General features: G+C 40.1%; 1 protein-coding gene across 1 annotated transcript; it reads left to right on the plus strand.

Annotated features, from left to right (window-relative positions):
* Positions 1 to 16,639: 16,639 nt before the first annotated feature.
* dbx1b (developing brain homeobox 1b) lies at positions 16,640 to 19,431 on the plus strand. Its single transcript, XM_030789632.1, has 4 exons — positions 16,640 to 17,000; positions 17,272 to 17,376; positions 18,793 to 18,995; positions 19,120 to 19,431. The coding sequence occupies exons 1-4, from the start codon at positions 16,640 to 16,642 to the stop codon at positions 19,429 to 19,431; spliced, it is 981 nt and encodes a 326-aa protein (XP_030645492.1).
* Positions 19,432 to 20,386: the final 955 nt, after the last annotated feature.

The following is a 20,386-nucleotide window of genomic DNA, read 5'->3' on the forward strand; positions in this document are numbered from 1 at the left end:
TGACAAGTCACTGACATCACAACATGATGTCATGCCCTGAATGATTGGCGAGTCCAATGCTTTTTTTCCCCTGAGATCTGAATCGGCTGTGATCGGTTTTAAAGACCCCTGCGGACGGTGTCACGTTCTCTGAGTGACCTGACTCCAACAACCTGAGCAGCCCCCTTGACACGTTCAAGATCTCAAAGCGTGCTGTGCCACACAGAGCAACAGAGAACCTCTGAGAGCATCAACAAAGCCAATGTTTTTTTTTCTTTAACTCTGTGCACACCCAGCAGGTTCGAAAAAAGGGACCTGCTAACACTGGAACGTTTGATTGACAGTATCTGCCAGAGGGAATGAACTCAACTTAAACACTGTCTTTATGTGTCCTGTGTAGAATTGTTGGACTGTGACCCCCTCCATCTGTTCAGGCTAATCTTTGCACCGTTTCACTGCCGCCTTCTCTAGCATGCTAGCTCGCTTCCCTCATTGCAGATACACTGTGGTGTTGAAAGAGTGATCGTGGAGGAAAAAAAAAAGTCAACACTGTGAATCTTCAAAAGAAAAAAGTGTTAATCTGTCTTACAAACTAAAATGTTGATCTGTTTTTTCTCTTGGCTGTTTACCATCACACAGTGAAAGATGTTATGTGTTAGCTGACTGATAAGGTCATCTCCAAGCAACTAATCTAATAGCTTTTTGTTCTTTTCCTCATGGATGACAAATTTGATTAGAAACTTTGGCCTAATTTTCAAACAGTGATAAACATATCACACCAAACACAAAATTATACATAAATGGTAGTGGTCATTTTTATGCATAGTGAATAAGAGCTTTCTGAGTGTAGCTGATAAAATCATGACATTGCACATTACCTAAACAGAAATTCAAATAGTAATATCTGATTACACACAGAGCATGCAATGGAAACTGTCCATGTTCAGTTCTGTTTGTTGAAAAAATGCACTTAAACATTGTGGTCATTTTTTAATCAAATCAGTTTTTGTCCGGTTAATATTTCGTATTGTTTGAAAATAGTTTTTTTTTTATTACTTGTCTCTATTATTAAGCCAAAAAAGAACAAAAAATACACACACACATATATATATATTCACAGCAAGTTGAAATCTATGGCTGTTTAGCCTATTGTATGGCTGGATTATATCTATCTTTCTGACAGTTTAGCTGAACATTATGGGAGATTCATTCTAACACAATCTCGCCTCGACTTCGAAATGCTCTAAAATCATCATGTCAAAATCCCAAGATAAACTGGAAAAAGCACATAACGTAATTTGAAATGGATGAAATTGCTGTTCCACTGTCAAGTTCTGTTGTTTACATCTGGTTATGAGAAATTATGCCATATTTTCAGGCCCAGTTTGCCTAAAATGCAGTGACGAAGACAAGGCCAGATAAAAGCAGTGATATAAGATGACTGAGGTGCTGACCAGTGACCACAGACCCCTCTGATTCCTCTAATGAACTTGAGCACCATGTAGACCAAACCACCCAAAGATCACAGGACCTCTGTCCTTTTAAAGAAACTATGCATAAGCTGCTGTATTACCACTGAAGCAATCAAGGGCGACGTGGAAGATTATGGCAATACCCAAAGACATATATGAAAGAGCAGCTTTTTATATCTTTTGTCACTGGCCTTGACCCCATGTGCCTCACTACCTGAGAGAAACCCAACAGACTTCTGAATCACGGCGGGACATAAAAGGAGCGTGAGAGAAAGAGAGAGCGAAATGTATTCGTATAAACTCAGGCCCCCGTGGAACAGGATTTGTTCAACACAAGCTGTTACTTCTCAGTAAGCCTTTATCTGTTTAAGTCATGACTTGTTGACCAGAAGGACAAAGGAAAAAGATCAACAAATATATTTTGTCTGTTCAGTTTTAAAAAATTGAAAACAGTTCAGTTAGCAAAGTTAACTATGTTAATTAGACATAATTCATACTATTTGGAGATAAACCAGTTTCTTTGGATTTCCTTGAGATAAACTGTTTCGTTAGGTCTCCATCTGAAATTAGCATTTCAAAGCCATGACTCAACCACAAACAATGAGGAGCTTCTTACAGATCTCAGGGAAAAAAAGTTTTGGAAAACTATGCATCGGGGTATGGATATTGTAAAGTGATAATTAATAAAAGGATGGCATAGGTACACCACAAAGACCTTGACTGGTCTTGTCTCTCCAAACTGGATAATAGAGCAAGAGAAAGAGTAATTAGGTTACCAGGAAAACTGTGGATGTTTAAATTTAATTTCAGGTTTTCATGGCCAGGACTGGCCAAATATAGTGACCAATAGAGTCGTAGAGTTACGGCTACAGATGCATTACAAATGCTGCAATTATAACTCAGAACAACCCAGTGACCAATTTCTGTTTCAGTTTTTCGCAGGTTAATGATAATTATTTTACTCTGATGATGATAATAATGGTGTTAATAATAATAATATCCTTCAGAAATCCCACGTAGCTTGCATGAAAACCCTTGATGAAACCCCAAAACAAAAATGGGAAAACATCCCAAAGGAGTAAACTTTTTTGGGCTCTATGTGTTATCTAATTTGGTTGTAAACTCGTGAGACATGCGTATGAGGTAATGGTTCTGGTTCCAGATGTCCATCTCCAGAGAGAGAAAAGAGAAAATAATAGTAGACCTCTGCTCATTCAAAGTTTTCCATTAATCAGTCTGTTTTTCTTCCAAACACTCCTTCCCTCGCGTCTTTTAACTATTTTTTTCTCCATGCACTTGGGAGCAACACCATGGGAAACAAAGCTCCATAGAAGAAGTGAAGTGCCTTAATTAAACTCCAGAATCCCGAACAGCCTCCACTTTTCTCGGCTCCTTTCTTAAGAGAGGGAAGAGAGGCAAGAGGAATTGTTGCGTCGCACTTTAAATTCCGCTTGTTTGCCGCGACCAATAGAAGGTCTCATTAGATACAATGACCCGAAGAGGATCCAAATTAAAACGAGAGAGACCCTTCCTCAGTCCATGTCATCCCCTCTCATTAATTCCAATATAAGCAACTGAAAGAGAGAAGAATGGGTCTTCTTCAAACTCCTCTTCAAGACCACACTCACTGGTAATTAACAGTGAAGTTTTTTTGTTGCAAATCTATGTGTTATGGTTTTAGTGGGCTTACGGAGGCGAGTGAATGGAGTGCGGCCAACTGTTTCTTCAGCTATTCAGTCTCTGTTCTTCTGCCACATTTATCAAACCAGTAAAACCGACCAAATTCAATGCTTTAAGTACACTTGTCTGTTCTGTTACTTTAAATCTAAGGGCGCTAGCGACGAAATGTAGACCTGCCTACAAATCTCGTTATTTCATATAAAGTTTAAGTTTTATGTGAATCGTATCAACAGATAAATAGTTGAAAAGGAAAATTATTTCTAACGCATGACACTAGCTATTTAACTTATTTTTCGCCAATTTCGTAGCCAAACACAGAGTGACGTAAACATTCCGTCACTACAGGTAGGCTACACGGTTTGTTCAGTAAGAAAACAGAAAAAAAAAAAATCTAAACACGCTGAATTTATCCTCATTGTCAACTCGTTTTCACGTTACCTCGAACCGCGAATATGTCCGCTGAAAATAAGCAGTTCTTTTCTTTTTAACCCCTAGCAAAGACGGGAGAATTTGACAGTACCCTCTGTAAACTGTCGAATTGAGGCTTGTTCACGCGGCCTTTTCAGTTCGCGCTTCTTTCCTGGCGCACTCTGTCAGAAAAAGAGAAACTATTATTTGGATGACAAAAGCGATGAGAAAGGCGATTCACTGAACAAACGTTAGAAATCACATTTCAGGCCGTATTACAGAATAATTACACATATGCCTCGATTGCTGGCATTCATGGGGGCAGACAATATTTCAGGGATTAAAGATGTTAGTGGTGCAGACCTCTGCAAAGGACCCGAGCTCGTTGACACATTCAAATGCAAAAGCATACCGTTAGGAGGGTGTGCCGTCTGTCCCTGCTGCCTGGTATGCATTTAGGAAGGGTTTTCATAGACGCAGACTTCAAGCACTTAATACCCAAATCTGCTCCCTTGCACAATGCGGTGAAGAAAAGCTGGCAGCCTCCTCAATGTAAAAGTAATTATCTTAGAGCTGAGAAAAGTACTCCTCTCGGCTCGAGCCCTGTGTCAGCTGCTACAGGTAGGACAGACTTCCCCCCGGAGTGTAATTTATTCGGAAGGATCCGTGGAACGGTTTGATTTTCGCAAGACCATCTGAGCCTTTTGGAATAAAAGCTCAGAATGCGATAACATTCTGACTGAATCGAAACTTTCAATGACTATGAACAGAATAAAAAAGACGTAAGGAAAAAGAGGAAAAGCGCAATTTCCAATTTATCTCAGTTACAAACTTCGGCTTATTTTTCCAGTCACTCGTTAGCGATTGATAATAAACTGAAGTTTTCTCTTTTCAGAGCATTGTCTCAATTCGTACCAGGTATCTCGAATCTGCAGTACTCTACACGAACTGTGTGGTAACTGGTCTATTAATTATTTTCATAGTGTGGTAGACCATTGTTAACTGTAGACCTTGTGGACGCTGTCTGCTAATGCTTTAACCATGAAGGTACACAGCCATCCCGATATTTAACTGGTAAAATGTAATCAGATTTCAAACAAAATGTGTTTGTATGTGTTCAAATCATAGTCTACACCATAACTATGAATGTATCTGTAAATCCCCTTGGAAAACAAGAGTCTCTGAAATAACTTCATATAATCTGGAAATTTTGTAAAAAGGTCTTTTACTTAAAGAAAGTTGTAGGTTATGAAATATGCACAGACAAAAAGGATTTAAGAGAAAGAGAGTGGTTTATGAATTACAACAGAGGAGAGCGTTTTTCAACGTTCCCAAATACTTACAATCAAATCTAAGCATAGGGGTATTTTATCAGCATCTTTGTTTTTGTGAGAAAAGTAAACTCTTATTGTCAGACTGTCAAGGCAACACTAGATCTGTGATCACACAGCATCAAATGAAAACTTCTCACCAAGTTTCACTGAGATATCAACATCTAACACACACTATGGGCCTTTTTAAGAAGAGAAATCTACCCAATTTTTAATATGATGAGGTTCCCTCTTTCAGTTTAAAGCTGATGCAAAAGACTGGTTTTCTCCACTCACTCTTATGAGTGTAACACACATAGCCTTCAGAGTGTAATACACCATTTTGAAAAAAGTTTGCTTTTCTACTCGCTGCCAGTGGCTGCTGCCTCACCAGAGTCCAGGGGCCATGAAATCCTTTTTTTGTTGATGTTTAGACATGGAAATGTTAAGTATTCAGGGCAACTATAGCCATGAAAAATTGATGAAATTACAGTCTGTTTTGTTGAAAAGGGCTGAAGTGGGTGCCAAACAAAAGGCGATTGCCTGTGTCAGTAGGTCTGGTTGTGACTCTCTAACAGGTGAAGGGTCCCCGGCGGGTGAGATCGGCACGTGAATGCGGCCGGACAACAGCCTCCCCGCTGAGACACCATAAAGAGAGGGCACACACCATAGCCTGCCAGGACACTGAGCGAAAAAAAAAAAAACCACGCTACGCTCCGTCCTGCCTTCCAACCTCCCATTAAACCTTTGGGTTTCCTCAAGTGTTTCAGATATGGCGCATTTTTCGCCCAAAATTGAGAACGTCCAATGGCCAGTGAACACTTTCATTAGATTCTCTCTCTTTTTTTTCTTTTTCTTTTTTTCAAAGGGTTGGTACGATGCGGTGAGTTAACATTGCTTGGGAATATCTTTGAGGACCCCCTTTCTTTCTTTTTTTTTTTCTTCCTCTCTTTGAGTGGGTGTGTTAAACTGAAGTCTCTTGTGAAATTATTAAACAAAGCTGCTTTGGAGGTCTGAATGAAAAGAAAAGAAAGTTGAGTGGTGTGACTTTAATCTGGAGGCAGTTATGGTGATCACGATATGCTTCTCAAATTTGGGGGACAAAACACAAGCATATCATCTCATTGTACAGAGAGCTGAACCAGCAATTGATCTATTCATTTTAAAATAAAAGAGCTTAAACATTGTAATATGGTGAGGCATTTATCAACATGTTGGTTTTGCATTATTCAGTGTCCTCATAGTTGTCATGTCTCCAGCGCTCTGAGCATCTCAACATTCAGTCTCTATTTGTGTCTCCAAGGAATTCCTGATTATCGATATCATTTCAGAATAGTTTAGAATGCAGAAGATCATAAGAGTATCATTAGCATAAGATAAAATGCAGTCTTCTCTTTAAGGTTCGGTCATTCTCTTTTCTATCACGAACATGAAGGGGAAACTCTGCAGAGAGTAACACAAAAAGGCTCCTCTATTCTGGCTGAAAATAACAGTAGGGAGAGGAAGGGACTTCTTGGCCTCTCTGCGGCAGACTCTTTAAATTAGGCCACCTGATAAGTCAGAGGTGTTGATTAGTAAACGTTCCCCCGCCACTGTCGTCAGGCCTCAGGATGATTGGGTTGAACCGTCCCCCAGCCGGTTTTTCCAGCATGCCACCCTTTTATAGCGTGGCCCAAAGCTGTGTTTCCTGCAGCACAGAAGAATAAGAACTCCCCCATGCTCCACCATGGCTCTCCACCGGGCTCCATTCATCCCTTCACCTCCATGAATACAACCAAATCTGAAATGAAAGTTCTAATCTCACCAGTCGTATTCAGCCCTTAGAGAATGGGGGTTGGAGGGTGGTGGTGGTAGTGGTGTGTGTGTATGTGTGTGTGTGTCTGTGTGTGTGCGTGCAGGGTGGTGTTGGGGGGGGGGGCTTCCTTTTCGAACAACTTCCCCCCACCAACCTTTTGTGTCTTTGCTGCCTCTAATAGTCTTTAGATTTTTGCTTCGACCCACTGAGGGTTATAGACTCACTGAAAGGCTTCCCTTTGTCACCCGACTGGAGAATGATAAGGGGAAAAAAAAGAGTGAAGTCTATAGCAAAAAGTAACTCATGCAAAAAAAAAAAAAAAGAAGAAGGGGGGGGGGGCATTTCCTGGATATAGACAACTGTAGCAAAAGAGGTAAAGAAGTACAATTTTTTAAAAAAAGAAAAAGGAAAAGAATTTCCTCTGTGAAAATGAATGCTGTCTAAATATCCATGCCATATTAAATTCGTTTCCAAACACCTCCACACTTCACAACTTACGTTGCCACATCGCTTGATACAACTAGCTGCCAGTTCAGAGGCATACAAGATGGTTCCATGCTTTATTCAGGATGAACTTCAGCACAGAGGGTATAAACAGTCACATAAAAATGTCTTGAGGGCCACTGGGTTCCCAACGAGGCCCCTCTGTTAGAGCACCCCACTACTGAACTGTAGGAGAAATGATTTCATGACTGAGTGAGAAAGAAAAAGCCCTTGAGATGGAGACAGGGCTCTCAAGTGACTATTTTTGTTACTTTCTCCCTGAACAGAAACACCTACATTGTATGCAGAGAGACACAGAGCAATGAATGGCCTTCAAAAGAAAAGAAAAAAGAAAAAAAAAACCTATTCATTTCTATGCAGCTGGGTAGGCCAAGTGCTTGGGCTGGCCTCTTTACTCTTGGATGGGTTTACAGCAAAACCTCAAGCTGAAGGCCTGATTTTTTCTCTGTCTCTCTCTCTTTGGCAAAAAATGCGGAACTTTACAAGATCAACTAACTTTCTGTAGCCTGTTACATATATTGCATCCCGTATTACATCCTATAGTCTATATTACATTTCTATCATGTGTCCAACCAATTTTAAACACTATCTCATTAAAAATCATACCGTCTTGAGGCAAACAGAATAAATTCCAAATTGGTTTCGAATGAGAACTCTTTTCCTGGCTCTTTGGATTCATACTGCATACATTTTCAGCTGTTTCAGCAGCATTTTTCATCAGAGCTCTGATGGCAAGGCAGAAAAGTCTGCCTAAAGACACATCTCAGAATTTAAAAGAACCTATAGGAACATATGAAAGTTGGAAGCCCTCAGCTTTGTTCAGCATCGGGTACGAGAAACAAATAGCAAACTCAAGCATCGGTTTACTTCAAAATTTACTTCACAACTTCTATATTTCTTCTATATTTATCCTCATTATGTCTTCACCTGTGGCCTGAAGCACTGCATTTAGCACTTTTTTTTTTTTTTGGGCTGAACTTCAAAATCTTACAGGAATTATACTGTATCAAATGTTGACAGTTATCAAATTTGTTTTCTATCCAAACGATACATAGACCTGTTAAAAGCAAGATCTGTTGTCTGGTAATAGAGTTTCATTCATTATTCTTACAGCAGATATTTAACATCAGACAACACATGTTTTTAAATTTAACTTTGAAGTATGTGAGTGAGTTCACTGGGAGAGATTCAAGCAGTGCGTGCACCTGTTGTCTAAGGGTGTTCTTTTTTTCTGTTTTTTTTTTTCCACTGAGGAATTATTATCTGAGGAGATTTACATCCTGTCTGATACAGGCGTCCCCAACATAAAAACAGGTGGTGGAAACTTTTTTTGATGTGTGGCAAATAAGAACCACAGAAGCAGCTTGTTAGCACAGACTCTTCCATTCTGGGGAGGCCAGAAGTGGGAGGCCAATATCGTGTGCCTCCTCAGGAAGTGTCTGCTGAAAGCGGAGAGAGCGGCGGGGGACGGGCTGCCCGCCGGCGGCCAGATTCCTCTGGAGCAGGAGGCACCGCCGTTGGCATTATCCTGCCAGAGTGTGAGATCCAAGGCCACCGCTTCCCCCACCGCGCCATTCCCCTGCCTTTCAACCCCTTGCGCCCTGCCTCGAAGAGAAAGCAGATTAGGGTTAATCTCACGTCCGACATGCTGATATTAACACCGCCAGCCCCTCGTCCCCCTCCCCCTCGTCCCCCTCCGACCCACTATCCTCTGGCAGACTGGTCCACATGTTTTTGGGTCTTAGATTAAAGGTGAGGGGTGGAGTAGAGGTGGCAGAATGGGCATTTGGGCTCTTGGATTCTGCCCAGGGAGGAGAGACGAGCTCAAACGCACGACTTTGTAAAGGGGGGAAGGATGGAGAATCGCTTTGGCCGGCCCGGCAGACGACGTGTTACAAAGACCCGTCACATTTTTACATGACCGTGGCCCATGTTATGTGATCTGAGATGTGTGAGTTTCTAAGACAGAGGATATTATGTGTTATATGATGGAGGATGTCAGTACTCAAAAGACATCTGAAAGTCACAGTAAGAGTTTAGGTTATTGCGGGTATGGGATTTCATTTTACCACAAATGGGTGGAATTTAACTTCTTTTCTTCCTGATGTGAGGAATTCCGCACCTTTTAATAGTACAAACAAGCAGAGGAAGTGGGGAACAGAAATTAACAGAATTCCAAGCTTCCTTGGTGAACTGCAGAATAATTTTTTCTCTAATAATTTATCACAAATAAGTGAAAACATTTTACTTCACAGAGGAACTTAACCGTCATCACTAATTAAGTACGAATTTTTTTTTTACTACTGTAGGAGTACTTAGAAACTTTGGATTGGACAGTGTTCTTAAGCCATTTGATAGGCAGGATAAGAGGTAATGAAAGGGAACATTTTTGGGTGGATTGGGAGGGGGGGGGGTGGTCATCCAGAGATACTAAGTTTCCCCTTCAATATCCATTTTTTTTCTCTTATTCTACATCATTAACAGGCTTTCCAGAAATCAGCAGAGACTTTCTTCTATTGGATCTTTATGAATATTCTCAAGAACAAGTAGTCTCATTGCCCAGATTGCTGGCATTTACATTAAAACACATTATTACTATATGAATAATTTAAGGTCTAAATGAAAACATCACCATCTGGTACACACAGATTTTTTGTGTTGCTTTGAACATTATTCCATATATGATGTGTATCTGGAAAAGAATTTGAACAACAAATTGATAAAGACAAAGACAATATATGTTTTTACTGGACATGTCTGAGGAAATGTGTTTACAGTTAACCTTGAACTGACCTTGATACATGCACTTCAAACAGCTGCACTAAAAAAAAAAAAAAAAAAAAAAAGGACTCCAGTAACTCTGCAGTAAAACTGCATCAGTAAATTTGTAAGATCACAGAGAGGGAGAACTTGTTGCTTTCTGTTTGTTTGTTAATTGTTTTGATTTGTTTGACAGTACATGCTCCCTAAGGTGAATTACACTTGAGTTGTGCATTTCTTATCTTCCTAACACATCCATCTAACACGTTGTTCCTTCAGTTAGGGAATCTGAATTATGTGCTTTCCATCAGCCTTGATTAGTTCAATTATCTATGTGAGAAAACCCTGTTCCTAATGAAATGCACCTACATTTCTCATGTTTACTTCCCCTTGAGCCTTTTTAGGGGAAGATAAGGAATAAGAACACAAAAACACAACTGCAAGTTCACATACACACACACACACACATACACGCACACACATACACACCCAACCAAACACTAAGACTCGTGAAAAGGCAAAAGTTCTTTGCTGTTATGCAAATACAGCAACCTGCAAATGCTTGAGTGAGATTTATATTTGAATTAAATGAGGGTTTGGCTTTTTACAACACTGAACTGTGAGCCCAAAGTCTCAATACTAGATCCCCATGCAGTGGCCAAGCATATTATGCGTTTGACGCAAATGTGAACTGACATAAATACCGTGGCTCGTTTTCAATCCGATTACTTGGCTAAACCGCATCAATACTGGCCAGCCAACGGGCGCTAGCGTCCCCCCATTCAAGTGGCCAGAGAACAACCCCGGCTCCTCCTCACAACACAAACGCCCTGGCTGCCACCTCTTTGCCCCCACGCTCAACCCATCAGCCCTGTTCAATGGAGCCCTTTCGACAAGGTGCTTCTCCCCCCCCCCCCCCCCCTTCACTAACCCTCCAAGCTCAGGTTTAAAACAAAGCCAAAGATTGTGCATACAGGCCCAAAAACTCCTAAACCAGCTCCAACCGTAATGCTCTAACTGGGAATCTGCTCACTGAGCGGTACGCTGGGTTTTTTTGAGGTTTTCTTTTTGTCCCACCATCAAAATCTCATTGAGTGGCTTTTCTAACTTGTCCCTATTATGACCAGCAATAAGGATAATGGATAGCAGGTTAGCAGGACTGGGGGGTCATTTCTTTCTCTTTTTTTCCCAATAGCAGCGACAGCAATGATCGCTTGTTAGCAACCAGCATTTTAATTTAAAGTGGTGTTGACAACCACAAAGATTGTTCTTTTTTCTTGGCCTGCGTGGCAACGCTTGGGTATCCCTCAGAACACATTTTAACCAGAAACGGTTTACAAGACTTTTTCTAAACAACCTGCCAGGTGCTTGGGACTGAGACGAGATTGCATGAGAGATTGAGCGTAACTGTGAAACTTTATGAGATTAGAATGAGAATGAAATGCATTTAACCACACTGATGGGGCTTGTGAAAACCCATGACCAATTTAGACCTAATGAGAACATTTAAGAACTTCTTTGGGAAAAAAAAAACCTCAAAGCTTTTTCAGCCCTAAATGTAGCCTATACAAAATAATTAGTCACATATCTCAATGGAAGAACACAACTATGTTTTGAATAGAGATTTTTTTCTCTCAGTGAGAACAGAGAAGACACAGAACAACCGTTTTTAGGGGTGAAGTGATCTACACCAAAATAATGACTGGCTGCTGTTTTGTAGATCTGCCTTAGACTTGAAATGACAACCAATTTGTATTGAGTGGTGTTACAGCTTCTTTCTGATAACCACATTACTCAGATACAACCATTGTAGTGTCCTTCATTTAGATGCACACTGTAAGAAAGAGCTGGTGATTTCAAAATGAACATGCTCCTATAGGAGAACCTCAAAAGCTCGAACAGAACGTTCCCAAAGCCACACGATTTTGATGGCCTACATGAGAAACAGATTTCTACTGAATTAGAGTGAAGATGTAGCTCTCAATACATCCATCGTAAACACTTAAATATGGACATAAAGATGTGATAGACAGGCTATAATAAAGGATAGCTTTACTGTGTAAACATTACCGTGAGGCTCATGTTGTACACAGATGCCTTCTTCTCTTCGTCTTGTATTTGCACCTGTAGGAGTTCAACGTATGATCACGTCTCGCCCGTTGTCAAAACGCAGAAATTGGACCGCTAACAGGACAGACTCACTCATACGTTAAAACAATCAAATTACGGATGTGTTTATGTGTGCAGTGTGTTACTTTGTGCATGCACTTATTATGGCTAAGTTTAGACTCAACCCAAATGAGGGCACACTTGTACTAACACGTACATCCAAAATACTACCACTGTATTATAATCCTGCAGTACATATAATTAACCCAATACAATGGTTCAAGCTTTTGAAAGCCTCCGTGGCACACGGTGGTGCTTGGCGTAGAATTAAACTTGACGTGTGATGCAGCAAAAAAATCGTTGTAAACGATTTTTCCAAATGGTTTTGCGATAATTTAACTATTGGAACTGAGATCAAAACTGTGTTCCAATATATATGTTATCTTGAAGAATAAAACATAAAAAACGTACACAATTTTCTAGTGATTTAATACCAGCGGCCTACTACTCCAAAATAAAAACTGTCTTTCGTCTCTGATTTCGGTGACTTAGATGTTGTAACGAATTTTATATCTCACTGCTTACAGCGTACAGTCTCTCGTATATTTTCACCACCTTGCCGAAGATCTTGCCGAAGCTACGGAAGGATTTCGTTTAAAATGTTTGTCCTAATGCCTCGTCACATTAATGACAGGTTAGCTGTGTGATACAACGCTGATGCCACAAACGAAATAAACAAAATACCAAATTAATTTAAGCAAACTCTTTTTCTCCTCTTCGTGGTATAACTATGAATCTGAGAGAAGGTCTCGTGATGCTCTAATTTTATTTTATATATTTATTTTTAGTTTCCAAATTCAGCGTCAGGAAAGAATGGCGAAAATGTTCCTGGAATCTGTAGAGAAGCGTAACCCAAACAAACATGAACACTGTAGTTCGTAGGGTTTATTAACCAGCGACAAAGCGTTTGGATATTCGAAGAACTCAAAAACTAAACAAGGGCATATCTAAGCGCGACAATACCTCAATTCAAATTCACTAGTGGTGACAGATTTGAAAACGATAAGTGCACAAGAGCAAACCATCATAGACTGCGCAGGCTGGCTAGAAGTGAATGAAAGAACAGGTGCATGGAAAGCAACACACACTGAAAAGCTTTGTCCACAGACTTGTGCCTTTCTTCGTCTGAAAACGGGGGGTTATGTTTAATGCAAAGTTAATATCGATTTAATGCTTGTCAATGCTCTTCTGTATATTGGGCCATTGCTAATCTCTTCAATGTTCCGCCGTCCCCAGATCCTCAAAAACAGATGCTGGGCAAGACTTTAAGAAGTCTGCACGAAGTGGCGGCTTAAGGTGTTAAGGCGTTTCTCCAAAAGCAGTGGTTGTAAAATGCTGTGTTAATAATCCGAACATTCTTGCCCTTCTTGTTCTTCTCCTTGCTCTTCTTCTCCTTCTTTTTCGTCTTCTTTTCTTCTTCTTTTACCGTGAAATTTTCGAAAATAGCAGTCTACGGCAATCAGTTGCATGCAAATGTGTAAAATTAAACCAATTAGAGTTGTGACTCCAAGACGTTTTAAAAACTGTTAACAATAATAATAATAAAATTCAGTTGGAAATGACGTTTGAGTTCCCTGGACCTGCATTCATGAGTCGGGGGCGTTACAGGAGGAGGGTAGCCTACACACAATTACTTGGATATAATATCTCAGAAATGTGTCTTTAATGGGTTTAATTCGACGCAAGAGCAGCTGTGTCCTCTCTATTTGGTAAAACGAAAACAATCATGACAGGCTTGGAAATCTAGTAGAAATTCGTTTCGGTCACCGAGGCTAAGCTATATTTCCTGCAAACCATCTGCTTGATTGGTACAATAGAGGGATTTTCGGGTCTAAGTGAAAGAGCAATACTTTGAACACGCAACAGTTCTCTTGGTTTTCTGAAGGTGCTGAGGTGTCTTAATACGGCTGCCCCGGGTGGAGAGAAAATCTGATGCAAATCTAACGGTCATTTACTTTTGTCTGAATAGGATTAATTACATGGTTATGACTTATGTTCATGTTTTTGGCGCGTTTCGATTTAGTTCACAACTTGTTTAAGCAAAAGTAAAGAATCGAGGGCACTACTTAATTCCGTAATTAATTATTTTCTTCTAACCTTTACCGTATCTAGACTAATATTGACTGACACTTCTGGCACAAAATTAGGACATTTAAATCCCACAAATTCTGGACTCTGAAAGGAGGCAAAATACTAATGCATGTCATCTTTAAATAAAGGCTTTTTTACGATATAGATGGTTGGATAAGAGTCGCTTATGGGTGTCGGATATTGAATTAATAGCAAATGTTCGGGTAAAAACGTTTGGTAATCAGCTTATTTTCCTCTGTCAGGCTTTCAGAACATTGTGACATATTTTCATATATTTTGTGACATTTTCAACACGCGAACGACAATTTGAGATTTTTTGTAATCTGGGTATTTCAAAATACGAGGTTGTTAACCGAAAATGCGGTTGTGTGGCAAGCGTTTCAAACGTTTCAAAGAGGTTGAACGGAAAATACTTTTCTGTTAACAGCGGCTAAGGGGAGGGTGGCGACTTGAGACAACCTATGATTAAATATCGAAATATCGTGTTAAGAATCCAACGTTACAATCCATCTGTGCAAAGCAGAAACGCCTGGCGCATAATTTCATGGAAATTTGCCCACTATGTCATCGCTAAGAGGTAGCGTGGGGCATCTCTTCCCCGCTTTTTTGTCATCCTAAATCAAAGCGCATGAGTTGACTCCGGGGAGATAAATGTGAAGGTAACCACTTTAAAATGAATGGTTAGCAGGACAAAACAGACAGAGCAGCGGTCAAACGCCATTAGTCACAGGTCTTAGCTCACAGGCCTCGGGATTCACTTCTCTTGGTGCATCGGACAGAAAAAGAGCTTCTGTCCAAATAGAATCTTCCGAAGAGAAACCCTTTTGTTCACTCTTTTCTCGCATTTTATAAGCTATTTCATTGGTAGGCGTTGATCATTTTTTCTCCTGGGGTTCACAAGCAATACTTAAAAGCTTGTGCTTTGACATAGCACATTAGACCAAACCCACGTGTGGCGCAGCATGGGTCTGACCTAGCCATCCAAACAAAAGCATTCCTCTTTTTCACCCGCTGTAACTCAATGGAAGGAAAAAGGTATACGTGACCTATAAAAGTACCCTGGAGCATTGAACTCGAGCACATATGAGTTTATAAGCATGAACTGCCAACTTCCCAGTTGTTAAGATTTTTTTCAGCCCAATTGTTCACAAAACATTTAACTAACAGTTTGGCAAAGCAACACAAATTAGCTCAAAAATAAGCTCCTGATGAATGGCCTCCTGTTTTACCTGAGTTTTGATTTCAGTTGTTTTGAATGTAGAGCAGCATTTCAGATATGTTGCGTATGTCAGTTTGTTGAAAAGGAGTCGACTGATTCGTTGTCATTTTGTTTAGGCCTATTCAGGAAATGCATCGAGTGCAAGAAGAATTGGGGTAAAATAACAGACAAGGGCTACCCCCAACGTTGCCTATACAAACCACCGACACTTTTATCTTTGTTATCTTTTGTCATTAATCGTATTAATTACAAATATTTTTTTTTATTTGTAATAGAAAAACGAGCTATGAATCTCATCGGACAAACGCTGTAAACTGTTGGCGAACTCCTGTAAAACAACAAGATGAAATAATCAGGCCGTTGTAATATTTAAGTATATACGTGTAATTTCGAGGATATAAGGAAAAGCTTCATGACTACATCCTCAGACTTGATTTTCTTTTAATGTTTTTTTACGCCCGTAATTAAGTAATGAGATGGAGGGATATTCACCTCAAATGAGAGGACTGGAATATTAAGATCAACTGAATACAGCAGACTGAATCACAGCAAAATATATAAATAAATAAAATGAAATGAAATGAAACAGAACGGCCAGTGTAAATCATATTGATTTAATTACAACAACGATAATACTTATGATAATAATAATAATAATAATAATAATATGGGTTTGATATTCATATTACAAGTGTATTTATTCACAGGAATTATGTAACCGTTGTACGGATCGCGGCTTGCTGACAAGACCAAGCGCTATTGTGAGGGAACATTGACTAAATACTTTGATGATGCCTGCTAAAAATGTAGCGTTTGAAATTTCAGAATAGTAGGCAGTTACATGTGACGTGTGCCACTACAAAAAATATCAAACTCGCTGACGATGATTACTACTCATTTTGGTGGTCACTACAAGAAATAAAATTGATGTCAACACTACCTTGTAGAAAAGAGACCTTGTCTATTGCTTTCTTATGAAGTCTAATCCAATCATAAATTGCTCTCTTCGTCCAATCAGAGCGAGCGGCGTCTCGCCTGAAAGAAGCTCACGGGGAGAACTTTTCTTAACTTTATTGTTAAGGCTGTCACATCTGAAAAGGCTTTGCGAACAGGCCACTATAAAACCCTCTGGACAGAGGGAAGGGCCAGATTTTTGTCATTCTAGTCTCCTGGGCCAAACGCTTAACTAGCGCTGAAAGAAGACCACTGCAGAAGTTCCCTTGCTACTTTTTTCCCCAACGGAAACGGTGCAATGATGTTGCCAAGTGTTATTGCGCCTCCAGCGATGTATCCAAACATTCTCCGACCTTCTGTGGCTCTGTCTTTGCCTCAGTCTTTGCAATCGGCGTTCACCGCTCATTCGAGCTTTTTGGTGGAGGATCTGTTGCGGATCAGCCGACCTTCCAGCTTCCTGCACAGGACCATTCCTTCTCCCAGTAACTCTCCGCCGTCCTCAGGTGCCACGACTATCAACAGCCCTTCAATTGCTCATGTCTCCATGTCTACCTCTGTGCCTAAAGGATCAAACTCTCCGCAAACATCTCTGTCTAATAATGACCCGAGTTACTTGAAGTTTGGAGTAAACGCAATTTTGGCACCATCGACAAGAAACGGTAAGTTTACATTTTGTCCAATACACAGGGTTTTACACAAGCAACATCTGAAAAATGTCATTTTCGCTAACGTGTAAAATGACCAGTTGATACCAATTAACCGAGCCAAGCAATTTAGCCTGCTTTCTTTGACCGACAATTTTACAAAAATACATTAAACAATTGGAAAAAACAGAAACAGAACTGGTGTTATATCGTTTGTGCTGTAAAACAAATACTTGAACAAATATGCTGAAAATAAAGGTAAGCTTTACTTTAATTTGTGTTATAGCGTCATCGTCACCACCTTCAGTTGATGGCACGCATGCGAAACCCTTCCCTTTTCCATATTTTGATGGCTCATTCCATCCATTCATCCGGACATCATATTTTCCAGGTGGGTCACCGTTAATGACAAGAAACATTTTTTTCATATTGATCATGTCACGTTAATATTGTGTTGTACAATGACCGCTATTGCCTAGACGACGGGGACAGCAGTATTTAGCCTACTTCAGATGTCGGAATCCGTAAGAACATCGTGAAATCAGTCTCGCCAATTTGATGCCCTATTTAGCTTACGCAGTGACTGCTGACATTTTGCACCGGTTCCCCTAATCTACAAATTAGCCGGAATTGTCATGGTTCAAATTTGAGGCGGGTCCCCTCTCACAAGGAAACTGCTGGCTTCTCTTCACCGCCGCCTTTTTCCCACCGAGCCAGTGCACTTAGCTACTGCTTACTCACAAAGCTTTCAGTACCATGACCAATTGGTCAGCTCCCTCCGGCCAGCCACACACAGACCCGGCGTTGACTTAAGAATGCTGCTGATAGGCATCTACTAGTCATGCACTAATTCGCTATTAGTAGCTATTCACTGTTTCAATATTCTCACAAGACCACATAGAGAGTCGCGAGACACTATAAGACGTCCAACTGTAACTTTTCTAATAATTTTAGTAATTAGAGAGCAGAGTAGGCTACACGCCAAGCAAAATTTGATTCAAGACGGAAGTGTTGTTTTCAGTGGTGTTGAAACGGAACGCAAAAATAAGATTTTTCTAACGTTTATCTTTTGATAGAGATTTAATTGCAAACTGATACAACCAAATAAAACATAATTTGGTTACACGTTTTGGTTGCAGTCATTCAAATCTACTTCGTGAATAAGACGCCACAAATAGTCTTTGGGAGTGCATAAGTATATAAAAAAGGTATGTAGATCGTGCGCTTATTCAGGCAAACGATAATAGACTGCCTCTTTTCACATCGGTGTGAATACGTCAACAGAACAACTTGAGCAGTATGAATAGCTTTTCGTGTTCATTTAATGAAAATGATTTGGGGGCAAAAATAGGCCTCCGCCATCAGTATTCCTCAAATGATCTTGGCATGCAGTTGTGTTTAGTTTGAAAGTGTAAATCTCTTTTGTTGATGTAATATATGGCTTTAGCGGCCTGTCCTAAGCCTTTTTCAGTTAGTTCATTACTACACAATTACCGTTCACGCCTCATTAGCACCTCTATCTTTCATTGGAGCACCCTGAATGGCTACTCGGCCTTTTTACCATACCAATGCTATTGGGAACCAAGCAATGTGCTAATTAGTTGCTCCGTGCTTTTTCACTCAAACGAGTTTCATTTAATAACACAAGAACAAAAACCCGTCAATATTTATAGACTTGGGAGAATTTGGAGAAAAGGAAACAGACCGCCACTTCACCATGAGACAACCCGTTTTGTGTTATTACTTGGCTTTTCTCTCCATTTCTTAGCTGACGTCTGTCTAATGTATTGCACTGTTGCTCTTTTAGTGTCCTCCTCAGTGGTACCTATCCCGGGGACTTTCTCATGGCCACTCACAGCGAGGGGAAAGCCCAGGAGGGGGATGCTCCGACGGGCCGTTTTCTCTGACGTTCAGCGTAAAGCCCTGGAGAAAATGTTTCAGAAACAGAAGTATATCAGCAAACCCGACAGAAAGAAATTAGCTGCCAAACTGGGACTAAAAGACTCACAGGTAAACTTTTTAATTTCGGAGAAGCTTTAGTCAGTAATTTTGGGAGGTACGTGGCCTACATGTCTGCGCCTTTCGATATGGTACTTGGATTTCCACTAAAACAGGCATTAACATTCCTTAACAGGTGAAAATATGGTTCCAAAACCGAAGAATGAAGTGGCGCAATTCCAAAGAGAGGGAACTTTTGTCGTCGGGAGGATGCAGAGAGCAAACGCTGCCCACAAAAATGAACCCCAATCCGGACCTTAGCGACGTTGGGAAGAAGTCGTGTGGAGAAGGTGTTGAGGCCCAGATGAGAGACAGCCCACGCGCGACCATGTGTCATTCTGAGCGCGAATTTTTGAACAGTGTAGACTCTCATCTTACATCACCATCCGACTCCAGCAAACACTCCGACTTCTCAGAATCAGAGGACGAAGAAATTACTGTATCATGAATTGTACCCACATAACGTACTCCCCGAATGCACACCGTTTTCAGAAAAAAAGGTGTGACATTGTTTAGAAAGAAGCTGTATTCCTTAAAGCTCCGATCGCATCTTCCTCAGATCAACTAAATCGTGATTTTTTGTATTGTTTCGTTTCAACAATCAGGATGCAATGCAAATTAATAGGGATACACTTCTTTGACTTATCTGCTGCGTTTTCGCAGCCTTTGCTCTTTGTACACTATTTTGTATGAATATGCTGTATGTAAATTTTATACCAAGAGTATTAAGACCTCCCTGTGATTTTCTTTTTACACTAGATTTACTGTCTTTAATCTGAGATGTGTAGACGTTAAATGTATAACTTAAAAATGTATATTATTTTGTATTCTGACGTGTTTAAACGGAAATGTGTATATTTGAACAAAATATTTTTACAGATTAAAAATTCCAAAGAACTTCTAACTGTGCATTCCTCGGTTACACTCTTACAGTTTAGGAATATGACAACGTGTAACACAAATTCATTCTGTCCAGATCCTAGCACAAGATTTTCTGCTCAGTTCTAATCTTTTTCTATGACAAAGAAGGGTTAACGCAATAGGAGCTCATAGCAAACTATATCCATACAGCGTCATTCACTAGGATTCCCCTTTTCTGAATATGGAAAAATGGGACATGTCATATCATAATCTATGATTTGAAATTTTCTTGAGCGTCTTTGAATAAGTTGAATAGGACAGATTTTAACAAATTTTCTTTAAACATCCTTTTCCTCTCCTGCTCTCTGTTCACCACCAGCTTCATTACACTGCTCCACAACACATTTGAAGAACAGCTGTTTTAAAGCAGATAAATGTTTACATCTGTTGAACATTTTTCACAAGAACGGTACCGACTCTCTACTTGGGGAAACTCCATGCAGAAACCAAGACAGAAAGTTTCTCTAAATACCCTATTAGTA

This window comes from Chanos chanos, chromosome 1 (genome assembly GCF_902362185.1).
Source record: "Chanos chanos chromosome 1, fChaCha1.1, whole genome shotgun sequence".
In the NCBI taxonomy this organism is placed as follows: domain Eukaryota; kingdom Metazoa; phylum Chordata; class Actinopteri; order Gonorynchiformes; family Chanidae; genus Chanos; species Chanos chanos.